Source organism: Lutra lutra, chromosome 4, assembly GCF_902655055.1.
Source record: "Lutra lutra chromosome 4, mLutLut1.2, whole genome shotgun sequence".
NCBI lineage: Eukaryota > Metazoa > Chordata > Mammalia > Carnivora > Mustelidae > Lutra > Lutra lutra.
In genome coordinates, this window is record NC_062281.1 from 180,513,051 (window position 1) to 180,538,705 (window position 25,655).

Below are 25,655 nucleotides of genomic sequence, written 5' to 3' on the forward strand. Positions count from 1 at the left end.
AGAAATCAAGTCAGACCGGAAAGGGACTGAGCCATCCAGGTGCTCCTATCAGGTGTGCCTTTGAAGAGTTCCTACAGGGGAGCCTGGGTGGCTCAGTGTGTTAAGTGTTTGCCTTTGGCTCAGGTCATGATCCCCAGGGTCCTGGGATAGAGCCCTGGGTCAGGTTCCCTGCTCAGCGGGGAACCTGCTTCTCCCTCTCCCCTGCCCCCTGTCTCTCGCGCTCTCTCTCTCGCTTTCTCTCAAATAAATAAATAAAATCTAAAAAAAAAAAAAGTTCCTACAGGAAGAGGAAAGAATTAATTGAGAACCCCAGGAATTATGGGTGTTGTCCGCCTAAGCTGCTCTGGGCATCTCTATTGGACTTGAATCCGACTGCCCTCCCCACAACGTGCGGCCACCTTCACGGGACCCAATATCTGTGAAAAACATCTCCAGGTCTGGACACATCTGGAAAGAATCTGGCCAATTTGGTAGCGCCCCCCGCCCCACGCCCGCGGCCTTCCCAGCAGGGCGACGCCTTTCACATCCTTTTTCTCCTCCCCAAGCCCGTAGGGGGCTGACTTGACCAAAAATAGACCGCCTTGCAGGCTTGGGTCAGTTGCCTGAGCTCACCTCTAGGTGGCACCCTTAACCATTAAGCCCCCGCGAGCTTCCACCCAAAGGCCAAAGAGCTGAGCGAGAATAGGAACTAAAAAATACCAACCAGTACAATCACCTTCTTAGGTGCACAACATTATTTCTGTTCTACAATCGAGAAAACTAAGGCTCCAAGAGAGGTGAAGTCATGGGTCCAAAGCCACACAGACAGGAGAGGTAGTGGAACTCAGTTTCTCTTGAGCCTCAGTTTACTCATCTGTGAAATGGAACTGACCCACCTCTACCCACCTCTGGAAACACGACTCTGTTTTCTGGCACTATAGATTTTCCTATTCTGGACATTTCACGTTGATGGAATCATGTGGTAGATGGCCTTCTGTGCCTGGTTTCTTTCACTTAGCACAATAGTTTTCAAGGTTCATCTGTGTTGTGGCTCTTGTGTGTAACTCATCCACTTTTATGACTGAATAATCTTCCATTGTATGGCTACGTCACCTGAAATTTATCCACCCAACCACCGATGCCTATTTGGGTTATCTCTATCTTTGGTTGCTATGCATAATGCTGTTATGAACATTCATGCACACATTTATTTTCAGTTCTCTTTGGTGTATATCTAGGAGTGATATTCCTGAGTCCTATGGTAACTCTGTGTATAAATGTTTTCCAAAGTGGCTGTACCAATTTACCTTCCAAGTGGCAAGGAAGGAGAGTTCCAATTTCTCCACATCCTAGACACTCGTTTTTGTCAATCTTTTTGATCATGGTGGTCCTAGTGGGTGTGAATCTCATTGTGATTTGATTTTCTTTTCCCTAATGAGCAGAGACCACCCCCCCCCCCCCCACTTTCCTTCCTACAGCAGCTCCCTTTTGGCTTCTCTCTCTCAATTTTAGATTCATATGAACAGGTAACCCACTGGAGAGCCCCCAAACAGGAGGTCTGTACCTTCAGGAAGTTTCTATCAAGCGTTTTGTATTTTGATAAGTAGGACTTTGAACAGAGGGAATCTGAGGCTTTTTTTCAGAAGATACACCAGGGATGAGGTACATCACTTGGAATGGAGCTTGCTTTGGTTTGGGGACTTTCTTTTCTTTTTGATTGATTGATTTATTTTAGAGAGAGAATGCATATAGGGGTCAGAGGGGCAGAGGGAGAGGGGGAGCCCTAAACAGACTCCATGCTTTTTAAAAATATATATTTTATTTATTCATTTAGAAAGAGAGAGAGAGTGAGCACACAAGCAGGGGGAGCAGCAGGCAGAGGGAGAAGCAGGCTCCCCCCTGAGCAGGGAGCCGGGAGCCCTATGTGGGACTCCATCCCAGGACCCCGGGATCATGACCTGAGCCGAAGGCAGACTCTTTACCAACTGAGCCACCCAGGCGCCCATGCCATCCTCATTTCAAAGGTGAAGAAAGTGAGGCTCAGAGAAGTCTGGCAACCTGACCAGGAGCACAAGCTAGGAATGGATGGGGCAGGAATTCAAGTTCAGGGAGACAGACTACAGATATGCCCCACAGGAATTAGTCCGTTCCCAGGGAGTGAAACCAAAGCTAGCCCCGGCGGCCCGAAACTCAACCACAGAGAGCTGGCTCTTGGCCCCCTTGCTGGCTCCCTGCGTTCTCTCAGCCCCACCCTGCCACCCCCATTTCCCTTCCTGGCCCTGGGGCTCTGCTCCTTCCCCAAACCTGCTTGGCCACAATTCCTTCCAGGATCCCTCATCTGTAAAATGGGGATAATAACAGTGCCTGTCCCAGAAGGGTGTTGTGAGGGTCATTACCATCCCCATTTCAATAGTGTCTCAGAGACCTATGAAAGCAACTGAGTAGAAGCCTTGTCGGTAGTTGATGGTTGAGAAGTGGAGTAGCGGCCTGCCCAGGGTTGCTCAGCTAGGAAGTGTGAAGTGGGACTTGAATCGCAGCCTCCTTGCCACTAAATAGAGCTTTATTTGTTGAGTCAGAATACACTTAGCATGGGAAGAGGGCATGAAGCTCTCTAACTGGGAGAGGGGAGGCAAGCAGGGAAGGCTTCCTGGAGGAGGTGACGTTTAAGCTGGACCTTGAAGAACCGTGAAATATGTAGACTGGAATGAAGGGGGTCTGCGTACTGGAGATAAGGCTGGAAATGTGACCACAGCTATTTCTTGAGGTTCTTCAGGAACCAGGCTGTGTGCTGACAGCTGAACCTGATCTCATGAGATTTCCCCACCATCCTATGAGGTGGGTGTTAATAGGGTGAGAAAAGTGAGGCTCAGAGAGTTTATAAAACTTGCCTGGGGTCACACAGTTGGTAAAGTGACTGGGACTGGATTTAAACCCAGTGCTGTCTGCTACAAAGTCTGGGCTCTTGATCATCGTGCATTAGTGTTACGTCATCCTCGAGATCTGAGTATAAGGACCAGGTATGAAGCTGGGGACCAACTCTGGAGGGTTTTGAACGCCAGCCTCAGACCCGCATAGGAATCACGCAGCACCAGGCAGGAACTGGTAGACTTGGAATTTAGCTTCTTGCAGCTGAGGTCACTTCTTGGAGCCTAGGCATCTCTAAGCTGGAGAGACTGGGAATGTAAATGGATTATTGGCAATGAAGGTTTTGAATGAGGGAGGGAGGCTCTTGTGTGTGACAAAAGGATTGTTTAGGAGAAACATGGAGATGTTCAAATATTTACTGAATGTGGGGCTCTGGGAATGTCACTGAGAACAAGACATAGCTCTGCACTCTGGACCCGCAGTCCCCATCCAGGCCTGCAAGGGGCAGGCACAGCTTGGGAGGGTGGGGGAGAAAGCTTTTATTGGAACAAACAAGGGCTCAGAAGCTGGCCTGTTCAGATTGGACCGCCAGTTCTCAAGTCAGTGAATCTCTCTGTGATCCTAGACAAGTTACCTAGCCTTTCCGTCTCTCCAGTCTTTATCACGAAGACCATCGTGCCTCCTCCTGGGATTGTTGGATTCAATGAAATAAAACAACTAGCAGGGTGCTTGGCCTACTGGAGGCCCTCAGCAGATGTTAGTATCCTCCTATCATGAGGTATAAATATTAGGCTCCACCCATCGCCCCCCTGCCAGGAAAGAAAACAGGTTCCTGGCTTTCATTTTAGCGGGGCAGAAAAAGGATATAAAAGCGTATATGCAAAATAACCAAAAGCCTTTGGCCTGGGTAATGTGCTGCTGGGTCCGGGCTCAGGACAGGACTCCGTGCCCAAATTCCCTCCTTCCCGCACTCCCCTCTCCCCGCCACAGGGAATCCAGGCCCTTTCCTCAGCAAGCTCTGGCTGCTTCTGCACGATACCGAACCACGACCCCAGGCTGTTTCTCCCGCGGCTAGGGACGGCGGGCGCCCGGCAACAGGAGGTGTGGCGGCCCCTTTAAGCAGCGAAGCTCGTGTTGCAATCGCAGCCTCGGGAACCGGTCCTTTCCGGGGGGTGGAGCCTGTGCCAGTAGCGGCGGCCAACCAAAGCGCGGCATTTTCCGCGGGAGATCCGAATTTCGCGGCACGCAGTTTGGCGCTAAAAAAAAAAAAAGAGAGAAGAAGGAGGAAAAAAAAGAGGCAGAGAAAGACTTGGGGACCAGAGAGCCAGGCGAGAGGGAGTCGGTGCAATCGGCCCCTCTTCTCCGTCTGAGCGCATCACCTCTCCTCCGAGCCCCCGGCGACCCCAGAGACCCCTACCAGGAGCCAGCCAGACCCCAAGCGCCGAGGCCTTTGGGGGCGCGGGGCCGTCCCGGGTCGCCGTCGCCCTCGGGGTGGGACAGCCACTGGCCGTGCCGCCGCCGCCGCCGCCGCCGCGGGGCGATCTCCAAGCGGGGATCTCCAAGCGCTGCTCTGCTCGGCCGCTGGCCAGGAGGGGAGGGTCCGGCCTTGCCCCGCAGGCGTCCATTGGCGGCTTTCCCCTGCCCCCGCGCCATGCCTCGGGCGGTGTGAGCCTCCGCGGGCTACGGAGCCCGCAGGTGCCTGCGGGCGCGCCAGGCCAGGTTGGGGAGGGGGCGTTGCGCTCGCCATGCTGCGAGGGCCCCGGGCCCTGGCTCCAGCCGCCGGGCCGCCCTCGAAGGGACTGCATGCGATGAGCCCTACCGAGCTGTGGCCGCCCGGCCTCAGCAGCCCCCAGCTCTGCCCGGCCACCACCACCTACTACACCTCGCTGTACCCGCAGACTGTGCCTCCCACTGCGGCGCCCGGCACCTGCCTCGACGCCACCCCCCACGGACCGGAGGGCCAAGCTGTGCGATGCGTGCCGGCTGGCCGGCTGCCGGTAATGCTGGGGACCTCCCCACCGCCGCCCACCGCTTCTCCCTCTGCTTTTGCGGGTGTGGGAAAGGAGGGAGGGGCGCCTGGGACCCAGTTTGAACGAAGCAGGTCGAGTTGGGGAGGGAAAAGAGGGCTTTCAGCCTCCAGAACAACCCATTGCCCTCATATCTGAGTTGAAGGAGCCCTTCATTTTCGGACTTGGGATGAAATAACCATGCACTGGAGTGGAATGAGCACTGGACTGGGAGTGCGGAGACTCAACCCACTACCCCCAGTGCACCGTGTGACCTTGAGGAAGTCCACGGAGCTGACATTGCCACCATTCCTTCATTCTTTCATTCATTGTTTGGTCCAGAAACTGGTACTGGGCATCTGCTATGGCACAGGTATAGGGCTTGGTCTAGGCGTAGAATGAGGGACTTTAAGGTGGGGGGCAGGGATGGGGTGTCTCTCAGGTCCAGTCTAGCTTGGACAGACTCTAAATTTCCTGTACAGCCGACTCTTTCCCAATTATCTGCCCTATGGCTCTCCCAGACCCAGTCTTCCCTCCCAGACAGCCAGTAGCAGGTGCAGACTGGGGGCAGCCCCCTGGGTTTCCTATTCAGATGGACTTTTCCTTCCTCAAGCCCCCAGGCCATTGCCAGGGAGGGCCTTAAATGTGGTGGCACCAGGTACAGGGTGTGTTTTGTGGGAGTGGAATTCCTGGAGCCCTTGAGAATGGAAAGAACCATAGGGTAGAGCTGGGTGGGGTGGGAAAAGCCCTGGGGAACTGGGTGGTGGATGGGGAGCTTGGTTTCTGGTCCTGACTGCCACTAATTCAGTGTGGCTCTGGACAAGTCTTGGCCCCAGTCTGGGCTTACATTTCCTTTTCTTGAAAATGCGTCTGTCCATGGCATAGTTGGGCTAACTCATCTCAGGTCATTTCCAGCTCCTGGTCCTGGGTTTTGGAAAGCGGCTCCAGGAAGGGGAGATGGAGGTGCTGTAGTTTGCTTCCTTGTGAGTGGTGTGGATAATTTCAGGTACAGAGAGATAAGACCAGCCCTCCCTGACGTAGAGGCATCAGGTCAGACCTTTGTTGGTAGACAGGCACAGACCCCCCAGCCTTCCCCGGATGCAGCAGGCACAAGTCCCTGCTAGGGGAATTATGCTTTGCCCATGCTCAAGGCTTTAAACTTTCCAGAGCCCCTTCCTGCACGAGGGAGCCAGGGGTGCTATCCTGTTTCACAGGTCAAACAGCCAAAGATAATTGAGACTGGGTATCTATCTTTATGTTCAGCATTTTACAACCTAACACAGTTTTGTACCCTGGGAAGGAGGAGGCCTTAGTAGCTCCAGGGAGAAGCTGAGGCACAGAGTGAGGATATGATCTGTCCAAGGTCATGCAGGGAGGTGCATGACCAAGGCTGGTGATCATTGGTCTCTTCTCTGCAGCCTTGACTTTCTGCAGTACTGCCTGACCGAGGAGCTGGGTGCCCCGGGCGGGGGGAAGGGGCTCAGTGGAGGGTGCAGTTTTCTCTGGCCAGCTGCTTTCAGGCGCCCAGGCGGGGTTTCAGTGGCTGCGTTTCAGTAACAGCTGTGGTTTTGAACTGCTTCCCTCCCAGAGGAGCCTGAGTGCATCTGTCTGTAGCTCCCTCCCAGAGGGGCTCAGTGATCACAGCAAGAATGGTTCTCTTTTACTGAACGCCTCTCGTGTGCCAGTCACTGCTTGGCACTCCTCACACTCGTTATCTTGGCCAAGATGCTTGGGATGAGGCATCTTACAGATGAGGAAACTGAGCAGAGACGTGAAGTCACTTGTCCAAGTCACAAGCCAAGCAGTGGGAGAGTCTCCTTGCATTAGACTGCCCTAAAGGCCTGTCAGGCCCAGAGCCCCCTCTCCCATCAGATGCCCTCTGGCCCCCAGCCCCATGGGCAGGCGTGCCCCCCCCCCGCCCCCCGTTACTCATTTTACCAGGGCTGGACCTGGAACAGCTCCAAACCCAACCCTGGGTGTGGCTGCTTGGGTTGTGGCCAGGCTGCAAAGGGCAGGGTGAGTAGGATCTCTTGGGGAGCTGCTGTTTAAAGGGACCTCGGGGATGGCAACCAAGTTCAGTGGCAGAATAGAAGCCTGAACCCTGGTCTCCTCACTCGCTGTCTGGGGCTCTTTCCAGCACCCTCTGGGGAAGGCTTGGGATGTTCCTCTATGGAGTCCCTAGTCCAGCCAGGCACACTACGTGATTCTCTCTTATTCCTATGGGAATCTGTGAAGAGGGTGGGATTCTGCACGGTTCTTCTTCTTTTTGTCTGGCTTTTCCCAAAGTCCCCCTGAGAAGCTTGAAAGCAAAGGAGCATGTTAAGGAACAATCCTCTGAGGCGGGTCAGATGTGGAAATGCAGGCTGCTGAGTGGTAGGGCTGGGATCTGGAACACTTGCTCCTACCCCCACTGCCTAAATTAGGACTTGGGGCTTGGAAAAAGCCTGGCTTCATTCCCTGAGTGACCTTGGGCAAGTCACTTCCCTTCCTTTGAGCCCCACCTTCGTCACCTTGCTGCCCAGAGTGGGTTTGCGTCTGGGTATCTCTGGCCCCCTCATTTCTGGGCCTGCCTCTTTTCCCGAGGGGTTGGTGGGGAGCTTGAATCCTAACCAGGCCTTTAAGAAACAGCCAAAGGGGCTGCCTCCTAAGAGGTCCAGATTAGAGCAAATGTGCCTTTGTTCTTGGCACATTCCCGTCTCTTCAGCTTCCCTCTGCACTTCCCCCTTGCTGGCGGCCCTGGGACCTTTAGTGATGGCGGCTTCCGTGTGTGAGCCAGGCGCTTTGCTGCACCGTCACTGGGACCCCGGCCAGGGTGGAGGCAGAGTATGCCCATTTTACAGGTGGGGCTCCAAAGGTCAACTGAGTTGCTGAGCTCACCCGGCTAAGAAGCGGGGAAGCCTGGAGGGGAACCCAGAGGGATCTGGCTCCAAGCCCTTTGCTCTGGCTCTTCTTGGCCCTTATCTTCCTGGGCTTGTCCTCTGCCACCTCTGTTCTGTAGGCTCAGGCACATCCATGGGCCTTGCCCCAAGGTGTCAGGGAGATGTCCTTAGGTGAGGCACATTTTGCTGCTTTGGGATGCTTGAAGTACAGGGTAAGGGGAGGGACTGTAAGGGAAGGGAGGGAACTGCTATGTGTATATAAAGTAATGGGGGGCTGGTGGGCACAACCAGGCCTCGGCTCAAGTTCTAGCAAAATCTGGGGGAATGTGTGCAAAAGAGCTGAGACGGCCTGGCACGTGGCTTTGGAGTCAGACAATCCTGGGTTCAAACTCTGGCTCTGCCCTTTGTCTGTGTGACCTTGGGTTCATGCGTTATCCCCTCTGAGTCTCCGTTTCTCTTCTGCCAAGAGAGATTGCCAGGACTGATGGTACAGGACTGATGGGCACGTGATACTCCGTTCAAGGTCCTTCCTTCTCCCTGCTCTGCAGGTAGTGAGGCTCTTGCTCGTGTTCCGTGAACTCAGCAGAGCCTGGCTCCTGTTGGGTGGGCGAGGTGGATGGCGTTGGGGAGACTGGGCTGCCCCACTTCTGTCCCGGGTAGAACTCAGCTTGACTTCTCTTCCTCTCCCTGCTCTTGGCATTCCTTCTTGAGGGATGGGGGAAGGGTCCTCGGATGGACAACCTCGATCAGGATTGACAAAGATGTTGGAGTTCACCAGGTCCCAGTTACTTCAGCTGTTAAATGGGGCTTGGTGGTGCTGGGGAGATTCGGTGAGGTGATGAATGTTGGGGTTCGGCCCAGGGCATGTGGAAGTTCTCAGTGAACGGCTGGGCCTTTCTCTAGAGACAAGATAAGTCACATTCCCTAGAATCTAGGATCTCACCAGCTGAGAGGTTAGAAAAAGAATATGCCAGAGGGTCTTCAAGAGGAATGAGCAGGGACGTGTTTGGATCATGTCCAGGTCTGGATAGGGGTGGACGAGAGGAGCAGCATATCCAGGCTCCTCAAACCAAGGAGCGGGTCTCCTGGAATCAGTCTGGGAGGACTGCCTGGAGGAGGCAGAAGCAGGGAGGGGAGCTGATAGCCGGAAGCGCTGTCACCACTTCCCACACCTGTCAGCCCAGCTGTGCTCAGCAGCAGTTAGAAGTGTCAGGCCTGCCAAGCATGACCTCACTGTTAAAGGTTAAAATAGGCCTCTCTGTCCCAGCCAGCTTCAGGGTGTCTGGGTGATTAGGGGAGAGGGAGAGGAAGGAAATGGGCTCAGGGGCCCCCTGAAGGGTGTGTCAAAGAAGAGGCCAAGCCTGGATTTCAGGAAGGGAGCCCGCATTTTCTGAACACCTACTGTGTGCTGAGCTGTAGGGTGAGCACTTGGCAGGGGTTATCTCCTTGGTTTCTCACAGTGGCCCCTTAAAGCAGGTGTTTTCTGCCTCATTTTACAGAGGAGGAAAGTGAGGCTCCTAGCTGTTGCGTACTTCCCCAAGTCTCACACACACACACACACACACACATGCAGTGAGCCCACAAAGGAGCTGGGAGAGTCAAGTCCAGGCCTCTGACCTATGCCCCAGTGCCCCAGTACCCTAGCCCTGCCCCTGCCCAGCCGTAACAGGAGAGAGGCCCCTTCCGGGCCAGTGCAGCTTCTGGGCCTAACTGGGGCCTGGTGGCAGCGGGGTGAGGAGCAGATGTCTGTGGTTCCATTTCCCCAGCAGGTGTTTCCCAAGCTTGGCGGGAACAGGCAGGGGGAGCAGGGGGACCTCAGCTGTTTGTCCTTGAGATGCAGGGGAGAGATTCATTGTCTGCCCCTCTCAGCAAAGAAAGATTGGCAAATTGAGTCTATTCAGGAGGCCCCCGGGGCCCTTGAGTTGGAGCCCAAACATGGGGGTGGGGAATGTTTGCTCGGCTTCCCGATGTGGGCACCTCCCTGGGGTGTGGCACGGAGCCAGGAAGTCCCCTGGGCCTGGGCGGTTGCCCAGCCCCACCCTGATAAGGGCCAGCTGTGGGGCTGTGATGGGCACCAGGGCAGGCTGGGCCAGCTGCTCGTGCACTTGGTGGGGCGGGAGGCGCTCCCCAGCCCGATGTGGTTTAGGTCCTACCCACCTCTTCCTCCCTACTTCAGCCTCTGGGCGCGGGGGGTTGGGGATGGCGGATGTAGAAGTGACCTTGGGGCCCATTATGACAGAACCCTGAGCCCTTGGCCAGACTGGCTTGGGTAGTCTTAGAGTACCTGCACCTCAGGCTGAGGCTCAGGACTCCTTTTCCCCCCAAAAGCTCGCTTGGCCAGTCACTGCTGTTTCCTCACCAAGTGCCGAGATGTTTCCCCGGGATTGGCGGTAAACTGAGGCACAGAAAGCAGCTGCCGGTGGCCTCCATGCTTTGGCCCCAACTCGGGGAAAGACTGAAAGAGGAATGATACTCAAACTCTGCCTCTCTCTCTCCTCTCTCCAAGGCCAAAAGGAAGCTGGACCTGGAGGGGATCGGGAGACCAGCGGTCCCTGAGTTCCGGACTCCCAAGGGGAAGTGCCTTAGAGTGGACAGTCTCCCCAGCCCCAGAAGTAAGCCGCACAGATGGGGCATCTAAGGGCAGGCTCAGGAGGGGGGTGGGAGGGGAGGGCAGGCAGGGGCAGAGGGCAGCGGCCCTACCCACATCAGCAGGAGTGATATTTGTGGCACACTTCCCGGTTTACAAAGCAGCTTTCTCTGCCATCTCTCACGGGACCCTGCCAGTTGTCAGCACTGTCCCCCTTTCCCTGATGAGGCTGTCAGAGACTCAGAGCCTGAGTGATTTGCCCGAGGTCACACTGGTGGTGTCGGGGAGGGGTGTCAGGGCCCAAACCCAAGCGGGCACAGCCTCTCCCACACCACGCACCACTCTCGTGACCTCAATGTGGTGACGGGTGTTTCACTTGGGAGCTTACTCATTTTTTTAAAAAAAAGTTTGTATTTAGTTCAGTCTGACCTTTTCTAAAAGAAAGACTCGAGCTCCGAGAGGAGCAGGGCTAGTCGGGGTCTTTATCCCACAGGCAGAGAGCTGAGTGAGTGATTCCAAGGGAAGCCTGGATTAGTCTAAACCGTGAAGATCCTGGGGCTGCCTGAGCGGGGTGGGCGGTGTCTTTCGAAAGCTAAGCTGCAGGAAATTTCTACTTCTGCCTCTTGATATGTTCAGTCAACATCCTGGTTTCAGCCGGAGTTTTAGAAACTTAGGTTAGGGAGGAACAATGATTTGGGGGGTCGGAGACCTCATGAAGAAGGTATGTCACTGGGTGGGAAGCATGAGGGTCGGGGATCTGGGCAGGACTCTGGTCCCCCCTGCTGTGAGCCTTAGCTGTCTCTTCTGTAAAACAAAGCCCAGCTGGGTCAGGGAGGGCAGGAAAGCTGGCCCTCCTGTGTGGGTAGAGGCTGCCTGCAACATTTTATAGAGAGACACTAGGAGCACTGATCATTCAGTAGTGTCTGCCAGGGACCCCAAACATGACCCAAACCTCCTGTGTGCCGAATGCCTGCCATCCGTATGTGACAGGGTTCAAAAGTCCCCTTCCGGAGGAATCTGACGCTCTCCAAAGCTCAGTTTCCAGAACTCTTCCGCGGCTAGCTTGCTATAGGACTTTGCAAGTCGCTTGATTGCCAAAGTCCTCTTGTGGTTTAAGATACTGCCGCTGGGATGTGGTCTTGTGACATCAACCCCATTAAGAAAGTCTCTTTTTTTCACGAACCTGCCCCACTTGGTATCATAGGACTGATTCCTTTCCGATAATCATTAGGCTATACGTGGAAAGAAAAAGCAAGTCGAAAAATGTGCCCGAGTCCCAGCCCATCATTCTCTTTCTCTCATTACCCTAATTCCAGATTGCTGGCAAAGCTGGCAAGAGAGGGGAATGGTTAAGAAGACAGACTCTGCAGCCAGGCTGCCTGGATTTAAATCCCAGCTTTGGCACTTTCTAGCTGAGTGAGCTGAGCGAGTCACTTTCCCTGTCTGTTCCTCAGTAGTCTCATCCATGAAATGGGGATGGTTGTACAGCAGCCTCTTAGGGGGTCGCAAGGATTGAATTTGTTGTATATGGAAAGTGCTTAGAACCGTGATCCTACACACACAGTGCTTGTCGTCGTTGGTGGTGGAGGTGTTGATACGGCTCCCTTAAGCTATGGTGGGAAGGTGCTCTGAACCAGGAGTTAGAAGAGGCTTGGTCTCCAGTCCTGTCCCTGCCCCTGACTGTGAGACCTTGAACAAGTCACGTTCCCTGCCTGGACAGGAGAGGTGAACAACCATGAGGTTTACAGAGCCTCGTGGTGCTCTGTGAACTGGAGAGTGGTTGTTCCTGTGTTCATGGGAAGGGCGATACCTGTTAGGTCCCCATCCGTGGACAAGGCTGCCCAGGTGGCTCTCCCTGAGCGGTGACTGGGCCCCTTTCCCCCTCAGCCCCCAAGTCCCCTGGAGAGAAGACTCGTTATGACACGTCGCTGGGGCTGCTCACCAAGAAGTTCATTTACCTCCTGAGCGAATCCAAGGATGGGGTCCTGGACCTGAACTGGGCTGCCGAGGTGCTGGACGTGCAGAAACGGCGCATCTATGACATCACCAATGTGCTGGAGGGCATCCAGCTCATCCGTAAGAAGGCCAAGAACAACATCCAGTGGGTGTGAGTGCCTGGGCTGGGGCCCATGGTTCCCTGGGGTGCACGTGCCATGGGTGAAGGTGGGGGAGGGGCACGATATCCAGCGGGTGCGGGGGGTGCTGGCGCCGAGAGCAACATCCCATAGGCTTACATGGTGGGAGCTGAGCCAAGGTATTGAAGAAGGATTTCTAGAACATGTAAAGACTAAGAGGACCCAGATCGCCTTGAGTTGGGGACCCCAAGATTCCCCTCTTCTAGCTTAAAAAAGTCCCCTAGACCTGGGCTGTTGCAACTGACCCTCTTTCCAGCTCAGATCTGAGTCCTCCGGGCTCCTTTCCTCCAACGAAGACCAGAGCAGACCTGCAGGGAACCCAGGCAAGGCATTTGGGGGAAGCTGGGGTGTAAGGTGGACCGTGTCGAGAGCTCTTCAAAAGCAGGGTCAGGCTTGACTTGTCTCTTTTCCCTAGCCCAGCCCCCGAACTTCAGGTTCCATTCCCAGCGGCTCCCTGCCCGCTAGGAAGGACCACTGATTTGCACAGCCCAGGGAGCCCCACTGTAGACCACACCGATGGCCCCGTTCTGGGGTTTTGTATGTTCTGGGCGGGTCCGCATGGCTGCCCTAGGGTTGGGGCCCCTGGATGTGGACTGAGACTGACACTGGGGAACGGCTCTCTTCCCAGAGGCAGGGGAATGTTTGAAGACCCCACCCGGCCCGGGAAGCAGCAGCAGCTGGGGCAGGAGCTGAAGGAGCTGATGAGCGCGGAGCAGGCCTTGGACCAGCTCATCCACAGCTGCTCTCTGAGCTTCAAGCATCTGACGGAGGACAAGGCCAACAAGAGATATCCTGTCTGGCTGGGAGGGGGGGTAGTGGTCAGGGAGCAGGGCCCTGCTACATGCTCTATCCATCCTGAGTTCGTGCAGAATCTCCCTAGGGTCTGTCATGTCTGTTTTTTTTCTTTTCTTTCTCTCCCCCCCCCTTTTTTTTTTAGAGATTTTATTTATTTATTTGACAGACAGAGATCACAAGTAGGCAGAGAGGCAGGCAGAGAGAGGGAAGCAGACTCCCCGCTGAGCAGAGAGCCCGATGCGGGGCTCGATCCCAGGACCCTGAGATCGTGACCTGAGTCAAAGGCAGAGGCTTAACCCACTGAGCCACCCAAGTGCCCCTCATAAACAGTTTTTAATGTTGCTACAAATCCTTCCTATTTGCTTGATCCACATGGAATTGTTGCTATTGGACGATTTTTTTTACAAAAGTACCAACCTCATGTGATTTAACCTAGTGTTTAGAATGATTTGAGACTGTCTTGCTCAGACTATGTTCTGGTTTGTTGAGAAGGCCTAGAATCAACTTTTAGATTTTTTTTTTTTTTTAATTTCTTTACTTGAGAGAGAGAGAGAGCGAGCACAAGCAGGTGAAGCAGCAGGCAGAGGGAGAGGGAGAAGCAGGTTCACCACTGAGCAGAGAGCCTAACATGGGGCTCGATCCGAACCGAAGGCAGCTGCTTAACCAACTGAACCATCTAGGCGCCCCTAGAATCAACTTTTAGATCGATTTGAGTTTTCTGCTTTTATAAAACAGGATTGTGATGAATATCTTTGTATAGAGAATATTTTCCTTTATTTTTTACTTATTTCATTAGATTCCTAGGATTAAAATCATAAACATGGACTTTGCTTAGGTTTTTCTTTTTCTTTTTCTTTTTTTTAAGATTTTATTTATTTATTTGACAGAGATCACAAGTAGGCAGAGAGGCAGGCAGAGAGAGAGATAGGAGGAAGCAGGCTCCCAGCTGAGCAGAGAGGCCGATGCAGGGCTCCATCCCAGGACACAGAGATCATGACCTGAGCCGAAGGCAGAGGCTTAACCCACTGAGCCACCCAGGCGCCCCTGCTTAGGCTTTTCATCCATTTTTCCCAAATGGCTCCACCATCTCATTGGTTTTAGGATCTCACCTTGTATTTTCAGAAGGATGCTAGGCATTGGAGAAATGTATAAAAGTAAGACAGGTCTTACTACCTGCTCAAAGATAAGGATCTAGTCTGAGAGATAAAGTCTTTTTTTTTTTTAAATATTTTATTTACTTATCTGAGAGAGAAAGAGCACAAGAAGGGAAAAGGGATAAGCAGACTCCCTGCTGAGCGGGTAACCTGGTGTGGGGCTCGATCCCAGGACCTCAAGATCATGACGCGAGCCGCAGTCAGATGTTCAACTGACGGAGCCACCCAGGCTCCCAAGATAGTCTAGAAAATGGACAAGAGGCAACATTTTAAAAAATTAATTAAAAAAGTGATTTGTACTCCCATTTGTTTTCTAAAGGGATCCACGGTAGCTTACGATGCTAAAAGGACGGGTAGTCGTTTTTGGTTATTTGTAAGCTGTGGAAGGAGTGAGAAAGACATGTTCAGAGGCTTTGTCTGGCAGGCTAGAGGTTTGAATTTTGACCAGTTACTTCTCTTGACTCTCATGCCCCTACACTGGCCTACGTGACTTACCAGGACATCCGTGCTCTTGGCAACTTTAAGGAGCAGACAGTGATCGCTGTCAAGGCCCCTCCGCAGACAAGACTCGAGGTGCCCGACAGGAGCGAGGTGAGAGGGGGAGCATTTGGCGGAAAGAAGGTTAAGGAGGGTCCCAGGCTGTGCTGTAGGCTCTGTGCCTGGCCCTGCCTAGCCCCAAGCTTCTCTGAACCATTCTAGTGCCCGTAGCAAGATTGGTGGTCTCTGAGCTGGGGCAGCGATGGCAGGAGCTGGAAAGGACAACAGACGTCAGCTACTGATCTAAAAAAATCTCCGCTCTTGGGACCTTTCTGCACCCACCAGCCCCTGCACTCCTGGGCCTACACGCCATGGTACTGGTGGCTCACCATGATCCCTTCTTGCCTAGGTTAAAGACCCAAATTCTTACTGCTTCCCTAGGAGGCCCTCTGGGCTCTGATCTCACCAGTGTCTTCTCTCATTATGTCCCATTGTGCCTCTGCTTTAGCCCCTATGACTTCTCTGCTGTGTTGCCACCACACTAAGCTTGTCCCCATTATAACACATTCTGCTGCTGCTCCCACCAGCTGAAATGCTCCTCCCTTGGACTGCCTGGTTTACTGCTATTCGTCCTACAGGTCTCAACTCAAACCTCACTTCCTCAAGGAAGCCTTCCCAGATTACCACCACCCCACCCCTCCCAGATTTCATAAGTACCTGTGCTTTTCTATTGCACTTACCCTCCGTTTGCTGGAAGATATGGGTGACTATGTGATGATACTGTGCTTCGCCTATTAGAGGTTAGCTCTACAAAGACATGCTGCACGCCTGTGATACCCCTGGCCCAGAGCTGGACATGTCCTAAGTGCTTGAGAAGTAATTCGTTTAATGGAAGGATGTTAAGATAAATAGGACCTCACCCCTGCCTTGAAGGAGCTCAGGACCTAGTGGGAAAAAGACCCAAGGAAGCAGTCATGTTGCCATTTATAGATTTAAGGTGCTTCGAGGGCCCAGAGAAAGGACAGATAAAGGAAGAGCCCATAGATGGTTACAGGTATTGGGTCCTAAAGAAAGACCAGGACTTTTGTCAGGGGGAACAGGAGTAGAGAGAGGGCCCTGCAGGTGCACTGGGGAGGAGACCTGGGTGCGTGTTGGAATGGCAGGTGTGTATGATGGTGGGAGGGAAGAAGCAGGGGAGGGAAGGCCAAGTATGAGGACTCCTGGTTATAAGCAACAGAAAGCCAAGTCCAAATGGCTTAAGTCAGGGGTGGGGGGTGGAGGGGACTGCAGGGAACCAAGCGAGAGGTCCAGAGGGAAGATTTGGAAACTGCAGGCAAGGCTAGATGCTTCACCCTGTGCTCTCCATCTTTCTCTGCCATTCTCTGTGCTGTTTCCATTCCTAGGTGGGCTTCCCTCTTCCGGTGGCAAAGGTAGCTTTCATGATCCCAGCCCCGCAACCCCAGGGGGAAGGGAGCTTCCATTTCCAAGTCCAGCACAAGTCCTGGGTCTGATGCTCGAGACCTGAGCTGAGTCGTGTGCTTCCCTGAACTAGTCACCGTCACTGTGACCTTCCCGTCCTGCTCCCCAAGCTCACCCACTGGAGCTGGGAAAGGTGTTGTTCCCCCAAACTACATGACTTGAGAGTGGCAGAGGATGGTTTCCCAAGGGAAAATCGAGATGTTCTCCCTCACAGAAGGGAGCCTGGGGGCCAGACAGGCAGAAGGAGCAGATGTCCCCCTCCGGTCAGATGGGGCAAGCATGGGGGCCCAGGTCAGGAGTGTGGCTTGCTCACATGGGTGGTGGGAGGCCTGGGTGTCCATCCATTCGGCTGAACCCATGAGTCAGTGCCCAGCCGCCCAGAGTCATGACCTGGTTTCTCTTCTTCCTCTAGGAGAACCTGCAGATATACCTGAAGAGCACCCAGGGGCCCATCGAAGTCTACCTGTGCCCAGAGGAGGTGCAGGAGCCCGACAGTCCTGCCAAGGAGCCCCTCCCACCAACCTCCACCCTTGGCCCCAGCCCTGACTCCACCCAGCCTGGCAGCAGCACGGACCCTGGGATGACAGAACCCGTGGCATCCCCAGGTAGGACCCTCTGTCCAGAGGAGCAGCAGGTGGGAGAGCACCCAGCTTTTGAGTTTCCTCCTCCATGGCAACATTTGTTGGGCAAGGGGAAGCTCGCACTTTACACTTTATAAAGCCTGTGTGTGTGTGTGTGTGTGTGTGTGTGTGTGTGTGTGTTCTTGTCTCAGTCGGGAGGCTGATGCTGCTCTGGGCTGATGCTGTTCTGGGTCCTGGGTTTGAATCCCTGCACTTCTGACTACCAGCTGTGTGACCTTGGACAAATCACTTAACCTCTCTTTGCCTTAGACTCATCTCTAAGTTGGGCACAGTAACAGTATCTACTTCATAGGTTGTGAGGATTGAATGAGTTCATATAGGGAAAGCCCTTGGGATGGTGCCTGGCAGTAACTGCTGGTTATTCTTGTCATTGTTAACCTGCCAGTACTGCTAGAACACACTTCCATGAGGACTCCAACCAGCAAAGCCTCTGGCACTCAGGAAGCCCGCAGTAAATGGGAGCTACAGATTTTGGAGGAAGGCTCAACTACGATTTTTTAAGTCACAGCTATGTACTGGGTACATCTATGTTATCACATTACTTTTCATAGCAGTTCTTGAGGTAGGCATTATTGTTCCCAGTTTAGAGATGAGTAAACTGAGGCAGAGAGGTGATGTGACTCGCCCAAGGTCTCCTTGGGCAACAGAACTGTGTCTTGACCCTCTGTTTCTACACACCTAGCCCAGTCCTCTCTCCGTGAGGCTCGGAACAGATCAAGGAAGGGGTTCCTGACCAGAGCAGTTCCCCCTTGCTGGGAGGTGGACCGTACAGCTAAAGCTGGCTCTACCTGGCAACAAGTAGCATGAGGCAGTCATCAAGGAGCAGAGAGGCGGGAGAGGTCTCGGGGAAGGAGTCCAGAAGGAGTGGAAATGGGAGCCTGGGAAGGCCCTTCCCCCAGGATGGTTTTTCCTTTTACGGGGATCACACAGCAGGTCAGCCTGACACATCCTTTGAGGCTATGGAGGCCGTGTTCAACTTTCTGTTTTTTTAGCTCCAGAATTCTCTTAAGTAGAACTCTGGTGTTTAAAAAAACCAGAGCTCGAACTGGTCTGACGGAAGAGGCTTGGTGGGGCGTCCACAGAACACGGGCTGGATTCCATTTCTTTAACTCAAGGGTCCACAAACTATTGCCTGCAGGCCAAATCTGGCCTGTTTTTAAGTGGCCTATGAGCTAAGAATGGTTTTCATGTATTTAAAGAGTTGGGGGCAAGAAGAAAGTGACTGTGTAACAGAGACTGTAAGTATCCTGCAAATCCTAAAATACCATCTGGCCCTTTACAGAAGTTTGCTGAGCCCTGATCTAACTCAGCCCTTCATTTTACACATGAATAAGCAGAAGTTCAGAGAGGGTAAGTGACTTCTCTGAGGTCACACAGCAAATTGGAGGCAGAGCTTGGACAAAAGCCCAGACCCTCAGCTCTTCTCTGGTGATCTCTTCTCTGTCACACTTCTCCTTGCACCAGTCATCTGTCCCTCTGGGTACCTCCCAGTGCCTATCTCCCATGCCAGACCTATGCCACACCCTGTTTTCTCTCCTGCTTCGCTCTGCCTTCTCACTCCACTGTCAACATGTGCACAGCTCTCCCAGTTAGAGCCACTTGGACTTCAGATGTCCTCTGAGACCTGGGGCAGAGTGGAGGTGGGGGGAGACCTCCAGCATAAGTAAGGGTGAGGTTTTTACCTCAGTTTTACTGATCAGTTGTGCTCCTGGAAGGAGTAGAGGCTGACAGAGTGCTTGGTGGTGGGGCAGCCTAGGAGCCAGCTCTGTGCCATGGGTGCCCCTCTCCACCCTTGTTGTGTGGCCTCTTAGTGACATCCTTGGCAAAGGGAACAGAAGGACAGTTCCTGGAAGGGGTACACACACACACACACACACACTCTCTCTCTCTCTCTGTCTCTCACACACACACACACACACACACACACACACACACACACACACACACATACCCTTACACACTTTCTCACACACGCTCTCACACTCACACACATACACACACTCACACTGTCTCTCACACACTTTCTCACACATTCTTTCTCTCACATGCAGACACATACACACACTCCATGTTCTTGCCTGAAGCAGAGCCATTTTGAGATCTGAGCGCCAGGGGCCACACGCAGTCTGGGGACCCAGGTTCTGGCATCACCAGAGGGAATCACTTCCGCTTTGGGGCCTCAGTTTCTCTCATCTGTCATGGAGGGGCTTTGGGTATGGGTTGTCTCTACCATCTCTCCAGGCTCTCACATTCTGAGGTAAACGTGAATGTTGCTACGGTGCAGGCGTCAACGCTGGGAGCCTGGGGCTTGAGTTTGCACGTCACCTGCTGTGACTTGGTGACTAGGCGGGACACTTCAGCCCCTCAGAACCTCTGTTCGCACTTCTGTAAAACTGGGACATGTAAAACTCCCTTACGATTTCTGGGTGGGTTACAGGCAGTGAGACAGCGTGAATGTGATTTTTTAAAAAGCTTCTGTGAACCGGGCGCCTGCTGTGTGTGGTCTGGAGATAGAGCGTGAGTCTGAGCCATCAGAGTGGGCACAGATACGAGAGAGCAGCTCCGTCCTGGGTGATAAGCAGCGCCAGAGAGCAAGGTCCAGCCCACAGGGACTTCCACACGTGGGTTATCTCCTTGCTGTTCAGCATGTCGGGGAGGTAGCGCCTTCTTTCCCCTCCCGGGAAAACTGAGGTTCTGGTCCTACAGCTGGCAAGGCGTGGGCCTGGGGTCCGAGCCTGGACCGCCCTCCCCCGCACCACCACTCCCAAGCCCAGCATTTCACTAGAACTGCAGGCCTCAGCAACCCACTAAAGAAACATGCCGTTTTTTTCATTCATATACATTTAATTGGCTCCTTTGAGCCTCAGTTTCTTCCTCTGTAGATAGGGGTCCCAGGATTACCTCCTGTGGGGCCCCTTGAGGAAGTGAAACACCCCTGTCCTTGAGAGCAGGGCCGGCTATGGTAAGCCCTTGGTAAACCAGAGCTCTTCTTATTTTTATTTATTTATTTATTCATTTATTTATTTGAGAGAGAGAAAGAGAGAGTATGAGAGGGGAGAAGGTCAGAGGGGAAGCAGACTCCCTGCAGAGCAGGGAGCCCGATGTGGGACTCGATCCCGGGACTCTGGGATCATGACTTGACCCGAAGGCAGATGCTTAACTGACTGAGCCCCCCAGGCACCCCCAGAGCTCTTCTTATTGATGAGGGTTTTCTCCCTGCACCTATCCCTGAGTCCTCTCAGTAACCCTGCGAGGCAGGGAATGCGTGTCTGCCTTTTAAGGTGAGGAAGCAGAGGCTCGTCCACATTAAGTCCCTTGCCCACAGATACACGGGAGTAAGAGGCTGATCAGGCAGGCGGACACACCAGCACGGCTCTGTTTTCCAAGGAATGCTTGGTTGGGGTTTAAGGCATGACTCAAACAGTGAGATTCTGGGCGTTAGGATATATTTGGGGGGATTCCCAGCACCCTATTCCTTGTCCCTGTGTAGGAAGTCGCCCTGTGACATCTAAGTAGAAATGCTTTTGGTGTGCTCGCAGCAGACGAGCCAGTGTAGCTGGAGAGGCTGCGTGGGAGTGGAAGGAGGCAGGACAGAGGGAACAGAAAGGCCGGCAGGTGCTACATCCTTCGGGGTGTTCTCAGTGCTGGTCAAACTTGGATTGTCTTCCAAGCCATTTTTAAGCCAGAGCACAAGGGTCAAGGCAAGGTGTCTGGGAAGAAGTGTCTCAGTGGGAGACAACGGGCTAGACCAGGGTCACAGCACTGGAACTAAATGGACTGGGTGCTGGGGAAATGCCAGGATTTTTTTTTTTTTTTTAAGATTTTATTTATTTACTTGACAGAGAGTGAGAGAGAGCACAAGAAGGGGAGGAACAGAGGCAGAGGGAGAAGCAGGTTCCGTGCTGAGCAGAGAGCCTGATGCGGGGCTGGATCCCAGGACCCTAGGATCATGACCAGAGCCAAAGGCAGAGGCTTAACCCCACTGAGCCACCCAGGCACCCCGTTTTTTTTCTTTTTTAAAAGATTTTTATTATTTAGTAATCTTTACACCCAAAATGGGACTCACACTCACAACCCTGAGATCAAGAGTTGTGTGCTCTTCCAATGGAGCCAGCCAGGTGCCCCAAGCGGGTAGGAGTTGGAGACCAAGAGATCCCACCTCTTTCGAGAGGTGGGAGAACAGGGGCAGTGGCTGGAGCTGTGCCGGGAGAGGGAGTGTGTCCCCTGCCATTGGGTGTGAGGCAGGTTTGGAGAGAAGAGGATGCCCAGTCATCCAGGGAAGGGGTGGGGGAGGGCCGTTCCTGGGCTCTGAGGTTTGACCAGAGGCTTTTGGGCACCAGGTCTAAGTGTGACCTCTGTCTGCTTGTCTCCAACACCAGTGCTGACTCCCCAGCAAGTCCCGCAGCCGCCAGCGCCCCCGCCCCTGCCACTTGTCCCCCTGGAGGCCACCGACAGCCTGCTGGAGCTGCCACACCCACTTCTGCAGCAGACTGAGGACCAGTTCCTGTCCCCGAGCCTGCCTTGCAGCTCTCCCCTGATCAGCTTCTCCCCGCCCTTGGACCAGGACGACTACCTGTGGGGCCTGGACGGGGGTGAAGGTATCAGTGACCTCTTCGACTCCTACGACCTTGGGGACCTGCTGATTAATTGAGTGGCCTTGCCTGTCCCAGCAACCTGCCCTTGGCTCTACCTCTGCACAGACGGACAGGCCCTCTGCCCGCGCAGGGACGTGGCACACAAGGTGCTGCCCTAGGGATGGGGGGAACCTCTTCTCTTTCTCACTCCCCCCCCAGCCAGCTGAAGCTATCTCGGAGAGGGGGTTTGGGTGAGGAGTGTATTAGGGGTTGGGTCCTTTCTTTCCTCATGGAAGCTGGGCCCAGGAAGGCCCATCCGGCTTCTGACCTCTGACCTCTCACATGAAGGGCCACAGGTGAGGCAACCAGGTCCAGGGAAAGGCCCTCCCCTCGCCTTTTGCAGAGGGTGAATTAGGACCCTGAATTTATCAAGAAGCACTTAATGCCTTTGTATTTATTTCAGGTTGAGTTTTGTTTGTTTGTCTTCCTTGAGTTTTTAGCAGGGAGATTGTTCTAGTTTCTAGTAAGACTTCTCAGACAGGCCCAGTGCTGTCCACGGTCCGAGGGCAGCCCAGGGCTTCCTGGGCCCCAGGCCAGTCCCCGATTTTTCCGTAGCTGTAGGCCGGGTCTCTGGGGGCTGTCCAGTCTGCTAGAACGCTACTTGCACTTCGGCCTCGTAATTCTAGTAAGTGGTGGCCACAGGCCCTTTGGCTCCTCTTGCCCATCCTCTCCCCCTGAGGCAACAGCCTTGGGTTCATGGCTTCCTCTGTCCCAGGGATGGTTGCAGGGAGCCCTCCCGGGGAGGTGGCATCAAGGCTCCAGGTGTGGAGACCCACTTCTGTGGAATTCCCTACCTCTCCATCTCCTTAGAACAGGAAAAACCACCTTCTAGGGAGTCAGCACTGAAAGGCCCCCCTCCCCAGGGAAACACGGACAGGAATGTGGAAGCAGCTAGAGGGCTGCTGAGGCCCTTTCCTCCATTTGTGCCTCTGCTTGGGACAGAGGCTGTCTTACCCTGAGTACCTGGGAGGGAGTGGCAGCCCCGTATAGAGAAAGGTGGGGTTAAAGCAAGAAACTGCCAGAAAGCAGCCCCTCTGGAAGCTGCTGTTATCATCCTCTCCTTCCCTGGAAGGATTTGTTTACTGAAGGGAGTAATTCTTTAAGGATCTCCTCTTCTCTGCAGCTCTCACACAGACCCCCCTGCACCCTAGGACAGAGGTGACCAGGGCTTGGTGGCATTTTAGCTCGTTTTGTCACGGGAATGCCGAAGGGCTGGCAGGAGTCTTCATTGCAGACCAGACCTTCGCCCTGATGGGGAGACGGGTTTATGTTACCTCTTCAGGCTTAGGGTCCTGAGAAGGATTATTGCCCTGGCCTGCCCCCCGCCCCCAGAGGCTTGACCGTCCCACAGTGTCTCTGCAGCCCACTTGGGTGTGAGGGATGAGGTCAGCTCTCTTCCCCACCCAACGTGGGGCGGGGCTGCTCTGGGCTGAACCAAGGCTGTGCCCTCTGGAGAGAGGCAGCCAGGGATGGTGGTCTTAGAGGCCCACCACCTACCCTCAGGGAGCTAGGTTTCCTCAGGGGCTTGGCTGGGCAGCACTTTTTTTTTTTTTTTTTTTAAGTTTGTAGCATTAAGTTGGTTTTAAATATGAAGTTGGCCTCGTGGGATGGCTCCTGAGTTACCCAGAAGCTGGCATCTGAAGCTGGGGATGTGGGCTTCTTTGGGTGTGGGTCTGGTGTGAGTTAATGCTCGCATGGGGACAGCGTGCCTTGTCATTTTCACAACTTCCTGGGCCCCTGACTGTGCCCTCTCAGGAACAGATGTCCTGTTCTGGAAACAGGGTTTATTTTGTAGGCTTTACAGACATGGTGTTGGTGTCCCCTCTCTAGATACTCACAGAGGTGTCATCAGAAGCCTGCTTGGAAGCCCACTATGTCCAGGGTCAAGAGACTACCTCAGCCCTTGGGCAGGGGACAGGAGTGTTGCTTGGAATTCTTTTGGGGGCCTGTGGGGCCTAGGTGGCTTTGCTGTTCTGAGGTGTCTGGGCTGCCATTTAGCTATGTCCCATCCCTGAAGAGACGTTTGACTTCCATGCCTTTGGCTCTGTCTAGAATCTTCTCCTAGAATTAAATCAGAGAAAAGAGAGACGAGGCCTACAGGACTCACCAGGAACGGGTTTACTAGTAAAGTCTGGCCAGAATTCAAGCTCATTCTCCAAATGCTGGGCCATAGTGCTGGACAGAGGGGCTGCCCCTTGGGCCCATGGTCTATCCTGAGTAGCTGTCCCTGTCCTGTGCTATCCCCTCCACACCCTGCCTGGCCCCTGGGGCTGGACCGCCCAGGCCAAGCCTCAGGCTGTGGGGGGGTGACAAGCTCACACCTCTTCCTTGCCAGCGACACTTGAAACCTCTCAGGAGTTGCATCGAGAGCTTTAAAAATGTCTGTTTGATGGTATTTCCTTTACGGGCCATGTAAACTTTAGAACTAGGGTGGAAGAAAAACCACTTTTCTTTCTGAGGTACGTTATTTCTTCCAGGACATTTCCCAGCCCCACAGGCAGCCCCCAAGTCACCTGTGCCGCACGGGGGCACCAAAGGCTCGGGGGCTCCAGGGAACTCAGTAGCGTGAAGTTGTGGAGGTTCGGCCCCGCTCCCATGTCCCTTCCCATGAAACGTGTTCACTAGAGCAGCGCGAGGTCCCTTCTCTGTGGCAACGCTGTGGTTGGACTGGTGTGGTTGTGGGAGGACGAGGGGGATGGTGAAGTTCAGAAAGCTGGTTCTGAGAGGGTTTTGACTTGACTTTCCCTCCCCAAGTGTTCTCAGCCTCAGTTTTGCAGTGTTTAGTTCCTAGGAAAAGCATCTGGGTGTTCCCGCGTCTGAGCGTCGTGTGGCTTGAAGTGAAAGCCTTCTGGGGTTGTTTGCAGGCAGCTGTCTGGTGCTCCTCTTGGTGTCCCAGAGCCCCCACCTCCCCCTGGGACCCTGTTCTTCCACGAGGACCCTTGGTGACCAGAAGCCCAGCCAGCCTGCGGGCTCCTGGATGAGGGAAGAAGCCTTGTGTACGGCAGGTGTGTCTTGAGGGTGATGAGGCCCAGGCCACCTGGTCCCTGTGCAGGGACTCTAGACAGGTCACTTCCCTCTGGTCTGGTTTTACCCCAGGTCCTGCCTTGATGAGCACCGTGTAAACCTCCTTGTGTTGTGATAATCGGGCATTAAATGACAACTCTGGACATCTTGATTCTTGTGCTTTCTGAAGGTCATTACCAAGCGGGGTCTTGTCCTCCCAGGTGGAAGGTAGGGACTATCCTGACCGCCTCGCTGATTTCTCCCCAGAAATAGCCTCCCTTTCCCACACTGGCTTATTACCAAGCCTGAAATCTCACCACTAAGACACTGAAAAGTTAGCAGGTTGAGAATGTGAGCCCCTCCCCTCCTCCGTCTCCATCACCTTCCTCTCAGCTGGATGGTTTGGAAAGCTTGCGACCCACTCTTCATCCCATCCTTCATATCAGTGGCTCTCAGAGTGGGTTCCTCAAGCCAGCATTACCCAGGTACTTGTGAGAAAAGCACATTCTCAGGCTCTACCCCAGACCTTCTGAAACTCAGGGCAGGATCCAGGATCTGTGGCTTAGTGAGCTCTTTGATGCTGAAGCTTGAGTACTCACACCCTCCCAAACTCAGTTCTGATCGTGTCTCTCCTGTTTAGTGGAGGGCCCCTCTCTGCCCTTGTGAACCCTTCAATTGGCATAAAATTACATTTACAACATGACTAGTGGCTTCCCTTACCTCTCCAGCCTCACTAACCACTCCATCCCACCACCTATAGCCACACTGGACTTCTTAGTTCCTGAAAATATGTTTTTCCTCTGCGGGGCCTTTACACATGCTGTTCACTTCACCCGGCATGCCCTTCCCTCCATTTCAACTGAGCAGGTGCCTGCTTATTCCTTAAGGCCCCGTTCAAGAGCCTTTTCTTATAGAGTTTTCTTAGATACTAACATGTAAGCATTAATACTTTGTACACAGATGTGGTTATTTACAGGCTATTGAATACCTACTATGTGTTAGGCACCGAGGAGACAGAATA

At 53.7% G+C, this 25,655-nt stretch overlaps 1 protein-coding gene across 2 annotated transcripts; it reads left to right on the forward strand.

The window, feature by feature from the left end:
- Nucleotides 1-4,091: 4,091 nt before the first annotated feature.
- E2F2 (E2F transcription factor 2) lies at nucleotides 4,092-24,798 on the forward strand. Of its 2 annotated transcripts, none has more exons than XM_047726018.1 (7): nucleotides 4,092-4,841; nucleotides 10,236-10,341; nucleotides 12,204-12,423; nucleotides 13,080-13,238; nucleotides 14,877-14,991; nucleotides 16,769-16,961; nucleotides 21,338-24,798. In XM_047726018.1, exons 1-7 carry the CDS (start codon nucleotides 4,590-4,592, stop codon nucleotides 21,646-21,648), a joined length of 1,356 nt encoding a protein of 451 aa, XP_047581974.1. In that variant the 5' UTR covers nucleotides 4,092-4,589; the 3' UTR covers nucleotides 21,649-24,798. The 2 variants fall into 2 exon arrangements, with proteins under 2 accessions (XP_047581974.1, XP_047581975.1); XM_047726019.1 differs by having other exon boundaries at nucleotides 4,112-4,841; nucleotides 21,371-24,798.
- Nucleotides 24,799-25,655: the final 857 nt, after the last annotated feature.

Bases quoted from the DNA above. Each gene is read 5' to 3' on its own strand.
- E2F2 (XM_047726018.1), top strand. From the start codon at position 4,590: ATGCTGCGAGGGCCCCGGGCCCTGGCTCCAGCCGCCGGGCCGCCCTCG. The intron at 12,424-13,079 runs GTGAGTGCCTGG...CTCTCTTCCCAG, and splicing joins AAGAACAACATCCAGTGGGT to AGGCAGGGGAATGTTTGAAG. The intron at 13,239-14,876 runs ATATCCTGTCTG...TCATGCCCCTAC, and splicing joins GAGGACAAGGCCAACAAGAG to ACTGGCCTACGTGACTTACC.